Below are 23,949 nucleotides of genomic sequence, written 5' to 3'. Positions count from 1 at the left end.
CAAGTTAGACTACAAACAGAGACCAGCACACTTCAGATGCCCAAGAATGGTGTCACTTCCCTCCAGACTTCATGTTGGTATACAGCATCTGTAATTATAGATCAGGGCAGTGTGAAATGAAAACCTCACTGGCTTTTTTTCCCCAGCCTTCCTTTCTTGGATTTCTGACATATCTTGGGAAAAAAAAACGTATTACAATTACATTTTGAATTTTCTTCATAAATTGTTATAATGTATTAATGCTGGACCTCAACTCTCTCAAAGGCTACAACAACAACTCATCCAGCACTTCATTTAGAGTTCAACAATCCCCTCACATTTACCGTATTTCAACTCCAGTAAAGATGCAGTCGACTTGCACAACACCCAGCTCATTCAGTCGAGCTGGGGATAAACTGGGAGAGTTCTATTAAGCGCTCCCTGCCTCAGGATTCAGAGTGTGGCACTCTCAATTAAACTGACATGACATCTCTCTCCATCCCTCACTTCTTTAAAAGTGGCTGCTGAAAGAGTTGGTGGAGTTTTATTGACTTTGTGATTTACTCAGCATTAACTTAGATTAGTGACCATGTCACTCAGAGTTAGTGAGACGGAGTGATACTCCAAGCTATTTGGATTATATTAAGAAATACAAATATACACATTTTGAGCACAGCTTAAACGTTTAGTTTGTTTCTTTCAGAAGGAAATATAAAGAAGGGAAATACAAAGTTTATGCTGTGCCACCACAAGGTCATGTTTTTTTATTATATAATAAAAATAGCGTGGAAGACAGGAGATGATGCCGACACCCAAACTGTCAGTTAATGAACAGGTGTTAAGAAATTAATGTTAAGGTTTTGTAAATACTACTTATATTTTCATAATAAATCTAAATAGAAATTGAAGTCCCTCTTTTTTCTGACTTGAGAGTCATTTGTATCTGTAAAATTTCAGCTGTCCCTTCAGTGCATGGACTGGTTAGATGGGGGCAGGTAAGACGGGAGTTTTTTATGGGACACAAAGCCCCTTGTTGGTGGCTTGCGAACATGATGCATTGCTGTCACTGTAAGCTGCCACAGAGCAGAGGGAGAAATTGGCCTGTTGAATAATGGGCTATGTCAGTGATCACAATGTGACAAGTCTACAGTGTGTGTGTGTGTGTGTGTGACCACATGAAGTATGTTCATGTGTGTGTTTGTGATATATCTAGAACCTTAGTTGACTTCATCCTTTTAAATCATTGACTGAGGAGCAGGGAGAGGAAAACACATAAAAAGGCACACAAAACACAAAGTGTGTGCTAGCTATGTTGGCTTATATGATGTAAGATTTGATGATCAGGAAAGGCCTTGAAAAGATAGAGTCTGGATTCTTCTTTTTTTTTTTTTTTTACACAAACAGAAACTTTTAATCTGAGCATTTCTCCATTATGCGAATTACAACAAAGGCGAAGCCATTAATATATATTGATCACATGTAAAGTAACTAGTTACAGAAACAGTGGTTTAGCAGTTTCATTTCCTGTAGCATCATTTGGCAAACCAAACGTTGAAATGTGGTTCAATTTGGACAGTTTTTTGAGTGTTTTTTCACTCTAATGCCGCGGCCACACCAAACGCAAACACGCAAATTTACTCGCGCGAATGGCCTGTCAGCGCGCCGCGTGAACGCCCGAGTCTCGCCGCTGGACTTTTTTGACAAGCTGAGGGGCGAACGCGCGTTAGCGCGGTACTGCGGTACTGCGGTACTGCGCATGCGGAGTAGAGAGCTCGTTCATTTAAAGACCGAAAGTCCAAAAGAGCAGCTGAAAAACAATGAGCTGTGGTTTCCAAAGCATGACAGGAGAGTGTGTAAAAGCTTTGGGGATCACAATCAATGCCTGCTGCCTCTCCCTGGCAATCCACCAGCCCTGCTTGGCTGTTCCCTGCGATCTCATCCTCGATCCCCCGAACCTCCGCCTCCCCGTGCCCCTGACCACCCGAACCCCCGACCCATGTTCCCGGAGGTCTCCCTGGGGATAATGAAGGGGTGGAGGAAAGAGAGGAGCACAGAGAACTTCCATCTTTTCCCTGGCTCTGCCCCTGCCCCACTCTTTCCTCCTCTCTATCAGGCTTACCTTCAAAACCTGTCTCCTCAGAGACTTTCAACCAAGCCTGCTCCTGTTTCTCCGGTCTCTGTAGAGTACACACGTCGTATCGTATAACTTTGGATGATGACAAACCAAACAAATTGTTTTCTCCTCCATCCTCCGGCGGAGTTGGAGCTGGAGCAGGCGGCAGTTGCCCCCCAACGTCGTCAAAACAATGACTTCGTGGGGGAATATTTTGAAGTCGAGCGAATTCGCGTCTACCGCCCAAACGCGTGAAAGCTCCAAACGCGTGAAAGCTCCAAACGCGCGAAACGCGCTGCCCGAGGCGAATCGGCGGATAAATGCGTCTTTGCATTGACTTTGTATGTAATCGCGCCGCAAATTCGCGTTTGGTGTGGCTGCACCATAAGACTTGGGTGGCTGGTATTTCAATTTCCTTTAAAAAAGTTTGTTGCTTAAGAACATCCCTATTCAGTACTTCAAAGGCTTGCTAAAACAACACATAGGAGAAACATTTTACTCCACAGTACAAAAGGAAGTGCTCCATTTGAAATGTTTCAGGTTAAGTTCGTTTGATAATCTTGGAGTTACACTAACCCGGATGACCAAGAACCTTCAGAAACAATCTTATTAGACTTGTTTTATGCGATGACATTTGCTTGAATGCTCCAAAGAAAGAAGAAGTCTCTCGAGTGATTGTCTGATGTATCAGCGCCCAGTGGACCAGAAGTCACTACCAAAGGCCTGAGGGGTCACATCTACCTAATCTTGGGCATTCGCTCTGTTGCTTCAGAGAGGGAGGATGTTGGAAGAAGAGGAGTTACAGGAGCACAATTACATAATCGCTAATGCCCTCAGTCCATGTGCAGTGTCTGCTGGCAGATGGTGTATTGCCCAACAGTCAAGGGCAAATGGACAGATGAAGCAGGAGAGGGATGAAGGGATGGAAGAGTGTTGTGGAAGAACATGTAATCAAGGCACCAGTCATCTCAAAGTGAGAGGGGGGATGACAAAGAAACTCTGAGTTGCTACTAGTGTTTTATTTTCACTAAAGGACCAGAGTATTCATTGAGATTGTGTGTCATGATACAAAAACAGACAGTCCCCGAACAGATGAAAGACAAGTGAGCATCAAATGTGCTGTATACCACTGAGTTGAGCTCATTAGTTGAACAGACTCAGGCCCTGTTTGCATGACAATGTTTCACCCTTAAACGCAAAAACTCTGATAAAAACATCTGTGTTCACACGGAAACGCTGAGGAACTGAAAACATTGCAGTTCGCATATCAGGCCTGTGATGGCACTGTAACTGTCTTGTCCAGAAGCTGCTTTTGGTAGGTCGCCACCAAAGTAGAGTTGGGCTGATCATATGGTGTATTTGCAAATGTTAAGTGCAGGAGTGGTGCAACAGATGCAAATTATGTTGAAAGACAGTCAGCAGATTCAGCGGCTCAAGCATGACATGGGAGTCTGTTCTGTTCTAAGCGCAAAGCAGAGTGTGACGTCAGCGTTTTCACTGAAAACTCCTGCTTGCTGTTTATACAGCAATGGTGGCAGCAGCATTTCATAAAAATTTCACTCTAGAGGCCATTTTCAAAACTTTGCATGTCTGAACGAGAGGCTGAAACACAACAATACTTTTGCGTTTCATCCTAAACCTGCTGCACTGGACTCTGGTCTTAAAACAAATGTATAAATTCTGGGCACAGGTATAGGATGCCTGGAGAAGAAATTTAGCAACTTATAAAAAATAGCCACGCAATTCAACAGTTTCAGCTGAAATAATGAGATGAAATGTTCAGCAGTTAGCAAAAACAAAAAGTAAGCTCAGGACTCAACAGTCTGACTCTGCTTCGTGGTGTCTTTGTGTGCAGACAGGAGTAGATGCTGAATGCTGGAGCTATTATGACATTTCTGTCTAACCCTGTACGTGGTGCTGTTTACTCTGTCTTGTGTCAATATCAGTCAGTGCTGCTGCTAACATTTACACAGTCGCAGGCAAAGAATCTGTTTTGTAACAGAGGCGAGTTCCAACCATAACTCTGTCTCCAGCCTGTTATCTAAAGCAGGACGTACTGTAGACTGCTGGGCAGCTTGCTCACTTCAGTGACTTAATGAAGAACAAACAGTTGGGAGGGGCAGCATAACAGATAAGTTCTCTTTATGTAGCCTTACCAAGTGTTGCAAGTGTTTTTTTTTTCTTTTCATTTTAAGGTTGTGCAGCATGCATGACGAAAAGAATGATACTGGTGGCAGATGATACATGGCTGACAGAGTACGGCTACAAATAACTGACATAAAATGAACACTAGGATCACAGATTAAGTGGCTCAGTCACCATTTTCTTCAGATTTTCATCAGTCTAACTGCAAAAAATGTATTCATTACATCCAACCTTCATTACAAGCAAGGTTTTCAGGAAAAAAATGGTACACGAAACTGGTGAGGATCGTTTGGGGCTTCTAGAAAAAGTAGATTAAATAAAAAAGAGGAAACATCTTATCAAATAAGAATGGGTACAGCCTTTTCTGCTCAAGATGATTTTTACTGAATTTAAATGTTTTTAAATGGTGGATGATATCATCTGACTGCTAAATATTCCCATTTCAATTGTACCTTTAAACTCAGCTTTTAATCAAAAGTAATGATGGGAAAGGTGAATGGGACAACTGTAGGGATATTTTTGGGGGGTTTTCTGTCTCTCCTAAGTTTATTTGTGTCAGTCGGCAGCTTGGGGTGAACTCATTAGCTCTGCTGTTGTTGCCTAGACTGTAAATCAGGTCTCGGGTCCTCTTGTCTCTGTAAGGGACAGTCAGGACCTATTAACTCTTCAGGCTGCCTTTACTTCTTGACTCTCAAGAACCAGAGACAAAAAAGGACTTCTATTTCTCAAAGTGTCAATTGATTTAGATTACTAGCATAAAAACGTTTTTCAAAGTGTCAACAGGCAAATGTGATTATGATTTTTCTGATGCTCCTTCCCTGTTTAGAATTTATCACTACTATTGGGTGGTGGAGGTTGGCCAATCAGAATCAAGTATTTATCACAGTTGAGAAATAAGTGTTTTATAATGGATGTCTAGTACTGCTATGCTTCAACGTGATTTTTGCCAACAACTTAAAGCACCTAAACTTTTCTTCAACTCCAGGCAAAATCTGAAGAGCTCCTTATAACTTTTTCTAACAATACAAAAAACAATATGAATACAAACATATCTCTTTCTTTTTTAGCATACAAAGAGCAATACCTATGAAATTGTTAATGTAGCTCATAACTAAAGAATGAAAATGTAAGGACAAAAGATTTAAAACAAACAAAAAAAAAAAAACACAAAATCATGAACTACAATAAAAGACATGATAGAATAGAATAGAATAGAATAGAATAGAATAGAATAGAATAGAATAGAATAGAATAGAATAGAACTTTATTTGTCATTGCAACAAGTGCAACGAAATTGCAAATATTGTGTATATATAATATAATATATAGGAATATTTCATACAAGAGAATTATATACGATAATTATAAGATATAATATAAGATCATTTTTTCTTGTAATTTATTTTATAATTATATATTATATTTATAAATATATTATTTTAATATAATATTATTAATAATATATATCATTAATTATAATATTTATAATTGTATTATTATATCATTTGTTTTATAATTTTATTTTATTTTTTTAATATTCGATTATATATAATATATTATAATATAATATATGTGATTCACATAAGGTCAAAATGTTATTTTAAAGACAGCATCTCTGAGAGTGTGTTTTCAGAGGTTTTGAGACAAAGTACCAAACTTTTCCAGTTTTGATGACAGGTCAGCTTGTAGACCTAAGGCTGCTGTACCTTGGTTAGGTATCCTAGTAACTGTCAAAAGTTAGAAAGTTGACCAACATCAGAGGTAAAAACGAAGTCACACTGGGCTTGTTAATGCTGGTCCACCATACAGAGCCATACATGGAGCTGAGTATGCTCCATGGTATGGATGGTGTTAACAGGATCTGATGATACTGTAAACATCCCCTGCTGTTTTTACCATGCTCATGAATATGAATCAAACTGGATATACAGCAACTTCATTACTTTTTAAAAACCACACAGCTTCTTGCATTGGAGAGTCTATACACTGTTGACTTAACATCATTATGGATGATTATCAAAGCATGACCTCTAAATAAAGCAGCACAGTGATCTCTCTGTAATGATGCACAAACCAAGCCACAAGAAAAAAAAAAGATAAAAAACAGAATTAAGCTTTGTGTTGAGGCTGAAACAGAGTTTGATTGAAAGGGAGAGGGAGACATAAACCTGGTCAGCCTTTGTTCTAAACATTAGCCAGAAGCTCCAAGTAAACAACAAAGCTGGACTGATCACTCTGATGTGAGAGTGTGTGTCTGCATGCGTGTGTACGGGTGATAGAGAGCATTAGGCGTGTCCACTTCAGCCGGGATCTAAGGAAACTATCAAGACAAAAAACACCGGTGACACCCTGACCTTATAAAGCAGGAGCATGCTCCCTCCCTGGCCAGCAGACACCAGAAGCTTTGATCTGTGGCTGTACGGAGATGACAAACAGACTGAGACCCCACAAGCTGACGCCATGAATATTGAACTAATAGAACAGATGCTGTTCCTATCAAAGAGTGTTGGAATCAAATGAGCAAACCCTCTTTGTTTGTATCAAATCTGATAACCTTATGCACATTGTTTTAGAGGACAAGCACTGCTGATTAAATCTCATCATGGCGCCTTGCCATGTTTTCCACCGAGAGGCCACCTGAGTGTGAGTCAGGTAATCCTGCAGCTAACCCTCCATTTATTAATGTATTTCAGCCATGATCAAAAATCAACATCTCTGATTTTTGATCCATAAAATCAAGCCATCTGGAATACTTACTTTGATAATTCAGCTTTAAAGGGTAGCTCCACCAAATTCATATGAATATAATAGCACACACCAGTAATAAGCAAAATTAGCAAACACACCTATTCCTCAAAGCCTGTTCCAGATTCACACAAAACACACAAAACCACACACTCTACGTTTACAAAGGGATTATTTTTCTTTGGCAGAAAAGACTTCCAATGACAACTGTTGAAGCGTGGGGTGTGAATAATCCAGAGTGAACAGGACATTGTTTCTAAAAAGGGGCACTGCAGCTTTAAAAAGTATGATGTTTCGATACGATCTTATTCTATCTCTATTTGATGGTTGGAATTGAGATACTGCATAAAAAGCAGGGGCAGAAAAAAGTATTAACCCTCAATGAAATTAGCTTTAGCATAATAATTAAGCTAAAGCATGAAACATGTTCGATTGTTTTTGGTCATGGTTTAGCCATTATCTGTTAGCCAAGCTAGCTCATCCCTGATGCACTCATGTGTCCGAAATCACTCTCTATTCACGATATAGTGCACTATACAGTGAATACGCCATTTTGTCGTGCTGTCCGAAATCTGAGTGAGCATGGTCATTCACTATATAGTCCACTCAATGTATCCCACAATGCATTTTGAAAAGTAGTGTATTAGCAATGTTCACTATATGAGCAATATATACCATCATGCATTGCAGTTCAAACAGAAGAAATGGCTGATTACAAGATTAATGATAACTGATAACGTGAAAAAACATTAAAAGTACCCGAAGAAAATAACACTTAGCTCTCTGTTTAACTTTCGCATAGACCAGAGAAACAAACAACACGGACGTTAGCCGCTAAACTGTTCATCGCAGGTGATACATTCACTGGACATTGTAATTTTCAAACACAGCATAAGTTCCGCGCGAATATATGGTTTATTTATTGAAAAAAAATAATGTGTAATAACTGTTTCTATAAAATTTGGCTGTTGTGGAAAAAAAGCTAAGTATAATATATATAGTGTTTGAGAGAAGTTAAAACTGCAAATCCCCAGCCGTCAGTAAGTGACTCGAGAGTAATTACATCACTGTCAACGGCTGGCGAGTGAGCGAGTATTGTTCAAAATGTTGTTTTGATATTGCTGATTGGGTGGACTATGTAGTCCACTTCATCTAATTCACAATGTAGGAAGTAGTGAGTAGGGAATGAGTGAATGATTTCAGACACAACCAAGGACAGCTTGAAGTGTGATGTGTCAAAAATGTTACAACTATCCCCAGTCTCCCATATATTTTAAAAAATCTACACACAGTCAGGTTAGATGTTTGCGCCCGTTACCAATCTTTGTGCAAAGTTTAGCCTTCCTCCCAATAAAATTGCATTGTTTACACCTTTTTCTGGTGGGCAACAAACAGCATGACACAGCTTTATAACATTCAAAAATAACAGGTCATACTCTGGTTACAATGTCATCCATCCCATCCAACGTATCGATCTTTCTGACCTGTACTGCTTACACGCATCAACTTAACCTGACTTTTTACCACACTTCACCTGAGCATTTCAGAGAGCTCCAGGAAGCTTTCAGGATTTCACTGCACGTGTTCCCACAGACTATGCAACCAATCACTCCTGACTTGTGTGTTAGCATCAACCCATCCATCCATTTTCTATACCGCTTATCCTGTTTAGGGTCGCGGGTGGCTGGAGCCTATCCCAGCAATCATTTGGGCGAGAGGCAGGGTACACCCCGGACTGGTCGCCAGTCAATCGCAGGGCTGACACATAGACAGACAACCATGCACCCACACACTCACACCTAGGGTCAATTTGGTGTGACCAATTAACCTGGTGAGCATGTTTTTGGACTGTGGGAGGAAGCTGGAGTACTCGGAGAGAACCCACGCATGCACGGGGAGAACATGCAAACTCCTCACAGAAAGGCCCACCGGCCGAGGTGGGGATTTGAACCAGTGACCTTCTTGCTCTGAGGCTGCAGCGCTAACCGTTGCGGCACCGTGCAGCCAATAGCATCAACCTTATTATCATAATGAAGCAAAACTCAGGTTCCAGCCTTGAACTGAGCTGGGCGTTCAGTACGTGAGAGCCACAAAGCTTTTGAAAAAAAAAGGCATTTGGCAAACATGCATTTAACAATAACACAAAATGTAATTTTCTAACTTTTTACTGCTCAAAGATTTTCCTATCTTTCTCTAGATACTCAAAGAAGTTGATGGAGAGTGTGTGCTTTTTTTCTAGCATGGTTAAAAATGATAGTTATCCTTCCCTACATTAATTTGATTTGGTAAAACTGTCTCAGACACCTGGTAACAGCTTTCATTCAAGCACTAAAAATCTTTTTAAAAAATAACCATGGAAAGCAAAAACCAACACCGTTCTCACCTTTTCTTGGTATTGCCTTCTAGATGAGTCCAAAGACTGGATAAGTGCAGTGGCGTGGCCGATGAACATGGCATAGCAGGTGGCTCCCACAATCATACTGAGCATGGTCAGCCAGATGTCCGACATGCTTTCTGGGGCTTGTCTTCCGTATCCAATGCACAGCATGTGGCTCATGGCCTTAAAGAGGGCGAAGGAATAAAGCTCGCTCCATGAGTCATTCTGTAGGGTGAGATGGAGAAAAAGGAGGAGAGTAAAAAGAAGTTGAAGGGTCCTTAGTGCTATGGAAAAGCTTCTCTTTATATTATTCTTTCATGCATCAGTGGTTTCAACTTCATGACCTCCTCCAAAGGTAAGCCGCATGAGACACACTGCAGGGAAAATTTCAGAGTTGTCAGAAGTGGTGAGAAAGAGAGTTAATTATGAATAAGGGGGCAAAAGAGTTAGATATTCCTGGTGAAGCATAGGACTTGGTGTCTAGTGATTGTTACAGGTTTGGCAGAGAGCCTCATCACCATCACCATCATCATCATCATCATCTCTGAGTAGGCTCGCCTCATTTTTTTTGGCAGAGCAGAAGGAGCAGAGGAAAAACTCTTGTGTTTAATGAGGAGCCTGTACATCTGCCTCGCCCCAGTCTGCCTTTGATTGGCGCTCACACACTCAGTCAACCCCAATTCTCCTGAGTTAGACTCATCAGTGAGTCTTCCACAGGCACCGCTGAACCTCACATCCTCCCCTTGAGCAGCTGTGGTCCTCACACCGTCCAGAGTTTACCGCTGTGTTTCTGTGTGTGTGTGTGTGTGTGTGTGTGTGTGTGTTTGTGTGTGTGTGTGTGTGTGTGTGTGTGTGTGTGTGTCTGCTGCCTCTGAAACTCCTCCTGTCCCTCTCTGGGATGAGTGGTGTCCTCAGTCACTGATTGACTGTTTGCATCTGATTTGGATGTTTCCAGGGTTGTTTGCATTTCATTTGAGATTCAAATGTAGATGTTTTTGGAGGAGGTGAAATCCTGGCAAGAGGCTGCCAGTAAAACTTGTGTTTTGAAGTCAATCTGAACAACGGCAAGAACAATGTTGAGATTTTTAAGGCCATAAAATAGTCTTACATCATAGCTGATTTTGATTGTTTCCCTGTATGTGAGCCAGTCTAACACTAACCCTGTATCTCTGGCTTTGCTATTTCTACTCACTCTAGACTTGAAAACATGGTCTCTTTCCCTTTTGCAGATGTTTTCCTCACAGATCAAATAACTCTCCAGCCTCGGTCTGATCTCACTTCTGCTGCCCCAGGTGGTTAACAGACCTGGAGCTGATTCCCTTCAGTAAACCATCAGCATGCTGGTCACAGAACAGGTGGATAAACAGCAATCCACACCCGGGGAACAGAGTAAACATTGTCTTAAACAAGGATAAATGTATCCCATACTTTTAGAGGTTATTTTACAGTATGACACATGACTGGAGTCTATAATTTCATGGTTCATCCACTGATTGTCTGCCTTGTGAAGCCACATAGTTTCACAGCATGTTAAGAGTTATGTTTTTTTGTTTGTTTTAAAGGTTTCCGTTTATCACAAGTCAGCTAAAAAAAGGGCTGTCAACACAACAAAATATATTCAAGAGAGGAAGAAAGGAGGCATATCAGAGAATAGGTCCAGACATAGAGATGTCCATCTTTAAGCCATACTGAGGCTTTCAGCTGACACCTCCTTCAGAGCAAATGTGGCCCTGCTGTCTGAGAAGCAACGCTCTCAGGTGTAGGGCAGAGCAGCATGCATTTGGCAAAATATGGCTTTAAAATAAGTCATATTGAGAAGTAGCTGTTCAAACAATTGAACTTTTCTTTTTTCCTTTTTTTTGTGGAACACCCAAGCGGCAACTTTGGGTCTAAAAATATGAGGCAAGTGCTAAAGGGGAAGTGTTAAAATCTGCAGCTTGTCAAGTGTCCTGTTTCTGAAACATTTAGCATAGCTTTCTCACCAAACACCTATTGAGAAGTGAGGTCTTCTTAGTAAGTCTATATTTTAAAGTGGCCAAGCAGCTAGCCGGGCTGCTTTAGCTGTTTTGTCTTGTTAGTCTGTATGCTGTGCTAAGCTAGCAATCTGCTGGCAGAAGCTTTATAAGAGGCATTAGCTAAAGTGGTGTCCTTCTGATTTACTCTTACTCTTTAAAGCAGAAAAGCACATTTATTTATGTATTTACATCTAAAAGAAGAGTCCATTTAGGCTAAGACAACACATCCTGACCAGCTGTAAGCCTAACTGGTCAGGATGTGTTTAAGTTTGAGAAAATAGCTGATTAAAACTGACACCGTGTACAGCTGTCTCTTACTATTGGAAATTACAGGCCTCAAAGTAACACAATAAACTAATTCTACAGAGATACCACCCAGTGTGAGAGGAAACAAATGAAATTAGCTCTTGTGTTCATTTTATCTGCTATCAGTCTTCACTGCTCAGCGTGGATGATGGCTTATTACACATAACACAGTTAGCGAGGAACACAAAGGGGCAATGGGACATCTATGATGCATGATGGCGTAGGTATAAGGTGTGTGTTTCATCGTGTGAGTGTTAGCCTGTCACACTGCTCAGTATCTCAGTTAAAGGCTAACAATGGGAGTTTGGAAAACACTTAAATTGTCGTGACTGACACTGAGAATCGTAAAGTGCTGTAAAGGAACTTTTAAGCAAATGTTAGCGAGGTAAACATCTATTATTTAGAGCCAATGGGTCCATGTTTGCATATATTATTCAAAACCTAACAGAAAGTAACAAGACAATTCAGTGATTTAGAGAAGCCCTCAACAAGGTGAAAAAGAGTGCTAACATTTACAGCACAATATCATGGTTGATTAAAGCAGCACTGGTGCGTAAATTTGAATCAGAGGATGTGTTACAGGAAGATCAGGAAAAAGCATTTTGCTGCCTGTGTTTGCTTGCATTCAAATTCTGCACGATACAAAAAATATCTGATCTGACAAATGTGTTGAAAGTTGCTGTCAAAAATTAGTGTGTGAGGTGTCAGAGACCTTTATTAACTAACTGCGTTTCTTTTTCTATCTGACGTGAATTGATTAGTTTTTCACAAGATGAGGCGAGAAGTTGAAATATGATTTAAAAGTGATGAAATTTAAGAGTGAAAGTGTAATTGTGTGCATTGTAGGGATGGAACCTGAAGATATCTGAAATGATACAGTATGTGTGCCTGGTACCTGGCAATCGGTAAAAGTGATCAACGGTAACCTTATCAATACACACTGTTAATTTAACAAGGTATACTTGTGTTTGGATAATTCTATCTTTACTTTTTAAGGGTCTCAATTGATTTTACATTTATTGCTCTGAATAGTAGCTAATGCCATTGTGAGCTCTACATGTCCATCAGACTGTCTGCATCATGCTGTAATAGTCTGCCTCAGTGCTGGCCAGAGTTGCAATTTGCCTGCTAGTTAAACCAGTTTCCAGTCCTGCTATGCTCTCTTCTTGTTTGTGTAAAGGAGACCATGGGGGCAGAATCTGAGTGTATTATGTATGAGTTAGAGCTGATAAATATTGAGCAGTGGTTAATCATACTGCAATTACTGCAAATGAGAGGGGAGAGGAGACATCGCAGAAGACAGCTGCTGAATCAGTGCTGGCAGAGTTCAGGAGATCGCCGCTACACCAAAAAAGTGGGCCACTGAAGCAGTCAGAGGGCTTGTGGTCAGCATTGATCTGAAGCATGGTTACACTTTTGAGAATGTGCACATCAGGCTACTCAGACCAACAGTGTAACAGACCTTTGTCTCTACAGACGCTCTACAAACAGTGAAGTGCGAACAAGGATGCCCCACATTTTTGACAGAACCCGGTCATTATTGGAATTTTTTGAGACTCATCTTCTAATACTGAATACTTTTCTTGGCAGTAAAAAGGTACAGCTGTCCTCTGTGGGTGATTTATGAGCTGGAACTCAAGCAGATCTTGTCTCCATGGATTGTGCATCAATTCTTCCCAGGTATGACCCTGCAAAGGTACACTGAGAACCCCACTTTCAGACATATAGCTGATGACCAGGTTCTGTAATGGTAGAGTAGATCCAGTGTTGTAGCACTCAAGTCCAGAACTTGGACTTGAGTGCGATTTGAGTCCAGATATGCTGGACTTGTGTGCTGATGACCCAAACTTGGACTGGGACTCAAGCTCTGGCTGCATAAGGACTTGGGGGAAGACTCAAGGGACTCCGGCTTGTTTATCAATGAATTCTTTGTAAGTTTTAATAAATTATTAATACATAATTATAATAATAATTCATATTTATAATAATTGAATTATAAGTATTAAACCGCCAAGGAGGTTATGTTTTTGGGAGAGTTTGTCTGTCTGTCTGCCTGTCTGTTTGTTTGTTTTTTGTCTGTGAACAACATAACTCAAAAAATATCAAATGGATCTTGATGAAAATTGCAGGAAATGTTCAAAATGGGATAAGAAAAAGGTGATTGTATTTTGAAAGTGATCTGGATCACCGTCTGGATCCAGGACTTTTTTTATAGGATTCTTTATCATTGTGAGATGGGGCTGTTTTCACCATATGTGTATATAACTCCACGATAAATGGTCGGATTGTTTTACAAAACAATACAAGACAAGGTCACCATAATTTCTGACAGATGTAAAAGTACGATCCAGAGCCTGGCAATATTCTGGATACTCAGATCTGGAATATGAAACATGTACTGGGTCATAATAATTTTCAACACTGTCAGGTAACAACTTATCATACAAACCTGCAACTAAAACCAAAGTGTAGCAGACAGTCTGCAGAAAGGGAGTAAAACATTAAAGTAGGACTAAAGTGCTGAGTGACAATCACAATATGCTTGGTGGAGGTCTGTGCTCTGAATGCTTTTCTAGTTTCTTTGGGTATATATTCTTTGTGGTGGTTGTGATGTTGTTTCCCCTGACTCTTTGTCCACTGCACAGCATGTGCTCATCTCTGTGTGTGTGTGTGTGTGTGTGTGTGTGTGTGTGTGTGTGTGTGTGTGTGTGTGTGTGTGTGTCTTGTGTGTCTTGTGTGTGTCTTGTGTGTGTCTGTGAATTTAACATAAACATTGGTCCCATGATGTTTGGTTAAGTTGTGATATGTTTTTCACAATTGTGCACAGATAAGTTAAGTAACATCACATGAATACATACATTCCAACTACAAGTGCGTTCTGGAGCTAAGCAGCAGCATTCCTTACCCTAAATTCAATCTTTCATCTTTTATATCCTAATATCTAATGCACTAAAAGTTAGATACACCAAGTTCCACTGAACTTGAGTTTCCTGTTTCCAGCTCTGGAGACTTTTCTAGTACTTAGGCACTGGTACTGGGACCTCAACCTGGACCTTGACCTGGAGTGAAGAGAACTTAATTCATGCTCGCCTCTGTTTTATTTATTTATTTTTTTTGGTGACTTAGGCTGGACCTGGACTTGAACACTGAGGACTTAGGCTCAACTTGGACTCAAGCTATGGCGACTCAACTACAACACTGCCTAGATCATCATCAGCGGTTGTTCTTTGCTTCATGTGCTGCAGACATTGCTGAGAGTAGGTAAAACTAGCTGCAATTAAACAAAACTGACTTAAAAAAATATGTTTTCTATCACTGCACATCATCTACTGCGATACCAACATATATGAAGCCCACATTTGACTTCATTTTAACGATTATTATGTCTGATTAACATGTCTGTCAGTCTTGAGAAATAACCCTTTAAAATAAAAATGGTGTTAAATTGTGACATCATTTTTTTATCAACTGTGGTGTGTAACTCAGCTCTGTTACACTATTAGGAAAAAAATAAAAAAGCGGATAATAAGAAGGGGCAGTTGTCACTCACTCCTGTGCACCCCCACGCCTTCGCACACTCACACATCTAACACAATAACTATCCATTACTCTAATGCACACTGACAGGCCTGCCAGCCACTGAGATCACTTCAGTAATTGAATAAATTGAGGGTATCTCTATTAACTTTCAAAGCAGGAGGGTTTCCTGATTGGCAGCCACGTATGCCTGAAGAAAAACAAAACAAAACCCCCCAAAAAAACAAACATGCACAGATACAAAATTCAAACACAGGTTCACTCTTTTTGTATAAAGGTCTAATATCAATCTGAATGTTACATTCATAAATAGAGCTCAGACTAAGGGAGAGGTGTTGAGAGGAAAAGTAAGGCTTCATTGCAATACCATTTATCTATCAGCCAATCATAACTAACTGCTGTAGTGAGTCACATAAAAAGAGTAATGGTGATTGTAGCTATAGTGTGATCACGCCTGCAGAATCCGGTTTATCAGACCAATTATCAACGTCACTCTCTGCAGGTTTTAAAAGTCACATGTACTGTTTGGATGCGAAGAAGCTGTTTTGAAGCCTTGTGGAATACATTACTGTAAGGGAAAGTGTCAAAAGGGAGAGACTCTTTTGATTGTTTCTATTTCCATACAGGAAGAAATGTGAGGGAAAGCAGGTACAACGCTGAGAGTACTCTCTGTGAATAAATCACGTGCTGTTTCTACTGCAGATCTATATCTTAAGTGCATAGACAGCGTAAAAGGGAAAGCAGGGTGGAGCTGAGTAAAAAACCAGTGCAGGAAGTCAGTCAGCTGGAGATGAAGCATGAGGAAAAGGATCATTTAACGCTGCATGTCTCGTTTACAGCAGCTCTGAAGAGGATCTCTGACCTTGATTACCCTCAGATAGAGAGCAGCACCTCACACCAGGCTGCCACGCCCTCATGGGTGCTCCCTGGCACTATGGCATGCCACTCAAAAAGTGAAGCACAGACATAAATAAACGGAAGAGATCAGTGACATCAAAGAGAAATGTGAATGTAAAGTCAGGCAGGGGTAAGGGGAAGATGAAAGGAATGGATGCATATATATTAGATAGGAAAGAACAGTTTCTTTATATTCATTGCAGCTGGTATATAGTTTCGCAGAAAAGACCCTAAAATGTTTGCTAAAAGGAAGAACCATAGACTGTATAAAACATGGACGAAGTCTCGCCAACGTCACCCGTCAGTTTCTGAAACGGAAAATGAAGCACATTGGCTATAGCGGCCATATTGGTAGTGGCAAGGGCTTTGCCTACAGCCATAGGGCACCTGCCGTCACGTGACCCTCAGCTGTGCCTGGGAAACTCGCGATTTTAATATCCTGCGAACGGCTGCGTTAGAAAAAAAATTTGCCCCCCCACACAGTGGACGCCGGTAGTAAAAGTAGCGACTCAGGCAGGAGACATTTTTTGAACTAGGTTGTAAAAAGATTACTTTCTGCTTTGAAAATGGCTTTTTTTTTGGCTTGGTGTGTTTGTGACTTCCGCTACTTTCGGAGCCAGCCTCAAGCTGACACTCGAGAAACAGCAGATTTAAGCACTTCCGCATTGTCTCATATTCTCAGACCGGAGGTTGCCCCTTGGGAAGAACACATCAATATCTTTATGGTATTTTTTAGAATTACAATTGTAAACATTAGACTTCATCACCTCATTACTTTCAGCCTGTAGCTCTAGATGCTTGACTATAGACAGGATACAAGTCAATCAATCTATCCATCCCCAAAAAAACAAAAACAAAACAAAAAACAATCGGAGTAAGTCTATATCACCCCTAAATTTAAAACTGAGTACACATCACAATGTTGCCTACACTAGGAGATGAAAAAAATATTCTCAGATGCTGTAAATCTGTGCAGCCAAGGAGGGCTAGCACTTAAATTAAGCATTTTAATTTTATATTGTCTTAACACATGTACTCCACCAGAATCGAGAAGAAAGTATTAGTCATTCTGTCTGTGATTTTTTTTTTTTACAATACAGTACAGTGAACACAAACTATACCAAACAAAAAAATGCTTTCCAAGGGAACTTTACCATTAATTGAAAAATAGGTTGAATATTTTAGATTGATTTGATTTTTTGGGTAATTTCGATTAACAGAAAGTGCATAAAAAGACAAAATTCTAACGGCTTCATACCAGAAAAAGACTAATATGTTTTTCCAGGGCCCAGTACCCATTATTAGTAGTCAAGGAGGCTGATAACTGATAATTGGAATCAATATTCATTTGCAGTAAAAGTGAAAAAATATTGGTGTCACGATACAATGGACAATACAAACTTCAACACTTAACTTTGTTTACATGCCTTTCAGCATATGTTTGTTAAAAAGCTCACCAGGAAGTCATGTTAGGTCTTATTAAAGGTCCCATATTATGTAAAAATCACTTTAAGTCTTTTAGTGAAATTTGAGGGTCTTTGGCTTTCCTCCTAGACCACAAAATGTGATATTTAAGGACAAAACCTGTACGCAGTGGTGCTTGTGAATGTAAAATCGTGACCTAAAACGAGCTGTTTGGATTTTGGGGATTTGCCGACATCAGCGATTCCCTTTTTTGACCAATCAGGAGCAAGTCTGAGATGATTGGTCCACCGGAGCAAATACCCCCGAAACCCCTCCCCGCTGCTGGAGAGAGGAGTGTGGCTGTTTTTGGCAGCCACATAGTTCCATGTACAAGCTTCCCATCTCTGAAGAAGACAAGACTAAGTGGCTAGAGTTCATTTATCAAGGAAATGTGCCAGCTACACTACACACTACACAGTAAAACTCTGCATGTGTGTGCTAGTCACTTCACGGCCGACTGCTTTTCCAACTGTGGACAGTACAACAGAGGGCTAGCGAATAGTCTGGTCCTGAATCCAGGTGCATTACCAACCATCCGCCAACAAACTTCGGACCCTGGAAATGTGAGTATTTTAAATGCTGTGTGCTGTGGAGCAGATGTAAGAGCTTTTCCTCAGTGTCCCCCATGTCTATGTGATAGCTTCAGGATGCTAACTTTAGCTGTGGTTAGCCTGTTGTTTTAGCCTGTAATGTTGTAATGGTAAACGAGCTTCGCCGTTTTCTAAACATTGTGCACTCAGAGTTCGTGGCACGGCTCTCAGTGACGCTGAAGAGCGGGGCGGTATCAACGGTGGCTCATTTACATATGAAGGTCACGCCACTAAATCAGACCATTCCGAACAGAGGGGCTATGAGAGCCTGGAAACAATGCTGCTGTGCTTGATTTATTGGCTTTTTGGACCAAAACATGTTACTAACATTTCATGAAGATATCAATGACCCATATTAAACTGCAGAAAAGGAGCTATATGGGACCTATAAGTCAAATGAAAACTTAAAGAAATGGCTCTCTAAAGTTTTCTACAGTAAAAAAAAGTTTTCCAAAATTACAATCTAGCTGAAATTTCATTTTATTTTTCACTTATCTTTGTTAAAGGTTCAAACAAAAACCAAAAAAATGGGAGGGAGTTCCCAGGTTTAGCAGCATCCACAATCAAGTTGACTGAATATTTAAATGAATAATAGCCATGGTTCTGTGTGTAACTAATCAGATGGCTAAAGCTGCTCTGAAAGGGGACTTTAAAAGAATAATCAGAGTTCGAGATGGTGAAAGAACAATTTAGTTTGTTAAAGTTTCATATTTTTATTGAACCCACTTTTAACAATGGGCACTCATGAATTGTCTGGTTAGAAACTTGTCTTTCACGAAGCTTCAGTGTTACACCACTTTTTCTCACGCCAGCAGTCACTTTGTAATAACTCTTTTACTGATGGTCTGCCTATTAACAGATGGCCAGAAGCTACGTGCCAGGTAAAAGAGGGAAGGACATCAGAGAAGAAATATAAAACATAAGGGGAGAAAAAAAAGAGAATGGCTGGAGAAAAGAGAAGACAAAATGCTGCATTAACAAAGAGAAAAACTGCTCAGTTTCTGTCCCTGAATTCTGCTTTTCTGTACACTCATATGTCTCCTGGGTTTAGCTAGAGAGAGTTTAATTGAGGCTGGTTCAGTATGTGTGTGTGTGTGTGTGTGTGTGAGAGAGAGAGAGAGAGAGAGAGAGAGAGAGAGAGAGAGAGTACACTCAGTTTTAAACAAAATCTATTTCCCAATCTGCTAATACCCCTTTTTTCTCCATGGGGGACATATTTTATTCTCTCTTTCTGCAGAGAATGTTATGCCTGACTCATTTCATAACTTGAAAGACCCTTCAACCTCAACTAACACACACTTACACTTATACACACACACACACACACACACACACACACACACACACACACACACACGCACACACACACACACACACACACACACACACACACACACACACACACACACACACATACACACACACACACACACACACACAAGCAAGCATACACACACACACACACAGTAGATTTTGCTTACCACCATCTTGTTGAGGGAGACCCAGCAGTCAGAGGGGAAGTCCTGCAGCATGGGAACAAGGAACTGGAGACAGCCATCCCAGTGACACAGCAGCAGCATCATACCAATCAGGTTGAATATCCGCACCACAGCACTGGCCAGGTCATAGGTCATGTGGAAGATCTGTCAGGGGGAGAGGAGATGGGCAGACCGGGGGAGATATGAGGGAAACAGAAATAGATGTGTGAGGGGAATAGAAAAATAAAAATCAAACTCTGAAACTGTTGAGTATGACTTGATAAAGCGCAAATCCAGCATAACTGAGGACAGAAAAGTGAGGGTGTTTTGCTTTATGGCAAACACTAGAGGTATGACAGTTGTCTGATCTGTTATGCATATTTTAACATATTCTGATCACTCTGCAGCTTCAACAAGTTCATTAACCAGAAGACACAACCACAGTAAATAATTAACTACAATAAATCATTCAACGTGACGTGTCATTCCTTACCATGTAAGACACAAGCTAACAGTATGAAACATTGTATGCATTCTTCACTGTCTCTGGGCTGCTGTCTTTCAGTTAACATCCAGCTCTTATAGCAGTATGCTAATTTCATTTGCCATTTAGGCGCAGCAGAACAAATTACAAACTCACCATTGACATGTTGTCATGTAATTAAAATGATATGGCAGTTCTGGAAGCATGCTGTTGTCTATGTATTCACTTTGCAGCATTAACATTCATTTGCGGTTGTGTTTCTGGCCACCTGGCTAATTATGTCCAATATTCATATTCTTTTTCTTCTAGCTCTATTTTTGTTGCTAGCTGCTTGCTTTGTTGGTGTGTGCTTTGATGCTGTGCAGACAGTAAACAGAAGGCTTTGGAGAACTTCTTCATTTTTATTTCAAAAACAGCTATCTGTGTCTGCTGCGAGTGGAAATGAGTACGAGGGCACCAAAACAGCAAAGTTGCAGACCATGAAACCAAAATAAAATGCTGAAAGACACTAAAAGGGATGGATGATGGGTTATTTGAATCACTTTACAAACTTTTGCAAACGTGTTGGCAAAATAAATCAGCCCAAAGGGAAGTGTATTCAGAAAGCTGAGGTAAGGGGCTTGTTGTTTTTTATTAAGGATACAGCAGGTAAATCTGGGATTGTTAATTTTATATCCTCAGCATTGCGATATGTCTGCCTATTGTTCTCAAATGTAACCAGGTGGGTTTCAAACGCAAGCATTGTCAGTGGCTCATACTCATTCATGACAAATCCTCGTCAAACGCTGATCAAGCTTTGGTCAGCTAACAAGGCTGGCCCATCTCTGCTGTTTCCCAGATTCACTTCCCTCGGGTGAGACAGCTCATTTGTGTGGATCTGCTGTTGTGGTCACAGCCTCACAAACCGAACACACTGTGGCTTTGTTGGCAGCTTGCCAGGCTTCGCTGCCACTCTGTGTGTTTAGTGTAGATTTACATGTGTGTGTAATCCTTGCTTGGTGGGGCCAACTGGAGGCCTGGGTAAACTGTAAGCAAACATACTCCTCACTGGGGACAGGCAACTGTCATACAAAGCAAGACGGCCAGAAGCTGCATGTGTATTTCAATATCACACATATTCATGAAGACTGGGAGGCACTTTTATGAGCCAACTGGTTTCTTTTATTTTGAAAATTCACTATTCTCACTTGTGACAGAGAATCGTCCTGCTTGTGAACTAGGACAGCAACCGTGTGCGTCTATAAATGTGAACCGGCATCCGCTGTTGAGAATTTACAGTTTGGGAGCAGCCAGTTCGGGATGTTCGGTGACTCATCCCTTCACCTCAGAGACCTTGCTGCCCGAAACTCAGCGCTCTCTTGAATATCAAAAGCAGCCTCCAAGAGAACCCTGGGGTGCCAGTGTCTCTTGTTAGTAAGAGTGCCAAAACAAAGCCAGGCTGTTCAACGGTTTCCTTATCCAACCCATCCTACACATATTACCTTCAACTTTCTCTGTCATAAGAATCTGAGCATCTCTTTTCATCAGTAGGCCTAGTGTCCTATGACAGCATTTTTATCTATGCGCCCAAAAACCTCATGACCTGTTTTTTCATCTTTAGAAAATAAACACCTGGACAACCTTAAACAGTTTGAAGTGTATCTTCATGAAAAAACAAATTCATACCATTTGGAACAAGTGGTGACTCTGTTATGGATCTAGGCACATATGCACGTCCAGTCATTACACAAAAGAGGTAATTAATGATAATGTACCATTATGCAATGGTCCATTTGACTGTAGTGTTAGCCGCATGCACAACAGCAAATAATTGGCCAGTTAATTAATCACACCATGAAAGCGAGGCAGGTCCAGAACGTCATATGTTGGTAGTAACGGCAGTAGCGGTGTGATTGAAGATCAAGAAAAAACAAATTTTCACATAAGAAATGGACAATTTATTACAGGAATACAGAGTAAACCAGCAGCTGTTAACAGCTAGTCAATCGTCAAAGATAAACAAAGAGAAAGGGAGCGTTTGGCGAAAGATCTTGAACAAGTTAAATGCATGTGGTGTTTCTGGTCACACAGTAGAAGTCCTCAAAAATAAAACAAGCAATATGAAAGCTGCCTTGTGGAACAAGCCCTGCAGCACTGCCCCGATTACTCAATAAACAACTCTTTAAGCAGTTGTTTGATGAATTTCAACATGTCACCACACATCTTGAAAGGACCCAGATCCATAAAACCTTGAGTAGGGATGGGAATTGATAAGATTTTGACAATACTGATGCCCTTATCGATTCTGCTTATCGATCTGATTCTTTATCAATTCCCTTATCTATTCCTGTTGTGAATTTTCTTGGTACAAAAAGTAGCTTTACACGTTTTCTGTGTCAACAACGTTTAATTGAGTTTATACTGTAAGTGAATAAAATGTAATTGGTCCCTGAGTCTGGATATTTCTGGACATAATTAAATAGAAACAGGTAAAAAATGCACACAATGTGACGTTGATGTACTGTGTCGTAATATATTAATAATTCAAGTAGGCCATCTAGTGTCTCAAAGTGGTTATAGCAATGGTTTAAGTTGTTTGGAAGCTTTCCGTAGTTATGAAGTCAGCCATGAGCCTTTCAACAGCCTGTTAGCTTTTGACATTTGAAATCCTCAGTATTTTTTACAAAGAGTTGATGTGATATGTTTCTGTGATGAAAGTTGAAATTTTATTCTGAAGCTGGAGTTATACTGATGTATGCTAACTGCTAGTATATCAATGCAGTTTCCCATATGCGTTAGCATCAAGCTTGCGCCATTTTGTTATTTTGGTAAATAAGGTGATTTATACCATTTTAAATGTACTGAATATGAATCTCCTGAGAGAGAGTAATGTAGATTTCTTTATGAAGTCAGTTCTTCAGTAAAACTTCAAGCTGAAAATCTTGAATCAGAGTTTTCTTGGGAAACGTTATCTAACTGCTAAGCTAAGAAAGCTGCAGCAAACTAGTTGACGTAAGGCCCGGCGGCTCTGGCACAATGTAAAAAATTGATAAGGGAATCGTTAAGCACAAAGGCTGACGATATTGATAGATGAAACATTTCTTATCGATTCTCAACAGGAACTGGTTTTTGATTCCCATCCCTAACCTTAAAGAATGACATTGCCAAATTGGCTCCTGCATTACCAAGTTTTAAATCACATCTTTAGATTTGTTTTTATAATATGGCTTCAACCCAGCATGGCAGTTGTGTGGTTTCTGTCTTTCAGCATTTTTCTTTTTAATCTACAGTCCAGCAGCACCTTGGCTATTTTTTTTTTGTTAAAGTATGCAACATACTTGGGTTGGTTTGGATGTTTCAAAAAGTCATTACTGTAACTGAGCAAAAAAAAAAAAAAAAAAAAAAAAAATGAATATGCAACCTTCAGACTGTGTCATGCCCTAAACCTTTTTTCAGAAGAGTTGTAAAGGCTAATGTCCTGGGCTAATTTAGAGAGGGTGAAAAGTATACAGACTGTGAGGCCCTGCCTTGTGATTAGAAAGCATCCCTGTCATGATTAATGAGGCTCCAAGACTAATGTTCTCCCCAAACACCAGAACAGCACCTGGCTATGTGTCACTGTCACATCACAATCTGGGTCAAGCCACATAACTGAGACCACAACTCACAGCCTGAAACCCACAGATTAACGACTTTCTTTTCCTCCCTACTGCACATGGTGAAATACACAGTGATCCGTCCAGACAGTTCAAATAGACTTAAATGTGGACAACTGTTGAACCTGGTGAGTTTAATCCCTTAACCAATCTCCACTGACAGGCACACTAGTATACTCAGCCC

General features: G+C 40.3%; 1 protein-coding gene across 1 annotated transcript in view; it reads right to left on the bottom strand.

Annotated features, from left to right (window-relative positions):
- Positions 1-23,949, bottom strand: part of hcn2b (hyperpolarization activated cyclic nucleotide-gated potassium channel 2b) — a 55,480-nt gene that overhangs the window by 24,981 nt on the left and 6,550 nt on the right. Inside the window, exons 3-4 of the mRNA XM_074668869.1 lie at positions 19,650-19,811; positions 9,366-9,584 (exon numbers count right to left, since the gene is read on the bottom strand). Of these exons, the coding sequence (XP_074524970.1) occupies positions 9,366-9,584; positions 19,650-19,811 (381 nt within the window). The remainder of the gene's footprint in view (positions 1-9,365; positions 9,585-19,649; positions 19,812-23,949) is intronic.

This window comes from Halichoeres trimaculatus, unplaced genomic scaffold, assembly GCF_033239565.1.
Source record: "Halichoeres trimaculatus isolate MK-OKI-2021-1 unplaced genomic scaffold, fHalTri1.1 fHalTri1_scaffold_4, whole genome shotgun sequence".
NCBI classification, from domain to species: Eukaryota; Metazoa; Chordata; class Actinopteri; order Labriformes; family Labridae; genus Halichoeres; species Halichoeres trimaculatus.
Note: the sequence above shows the minus strand (reverse complement) of the source record. Positions and strands in the feature narration are given on the sequence as shown.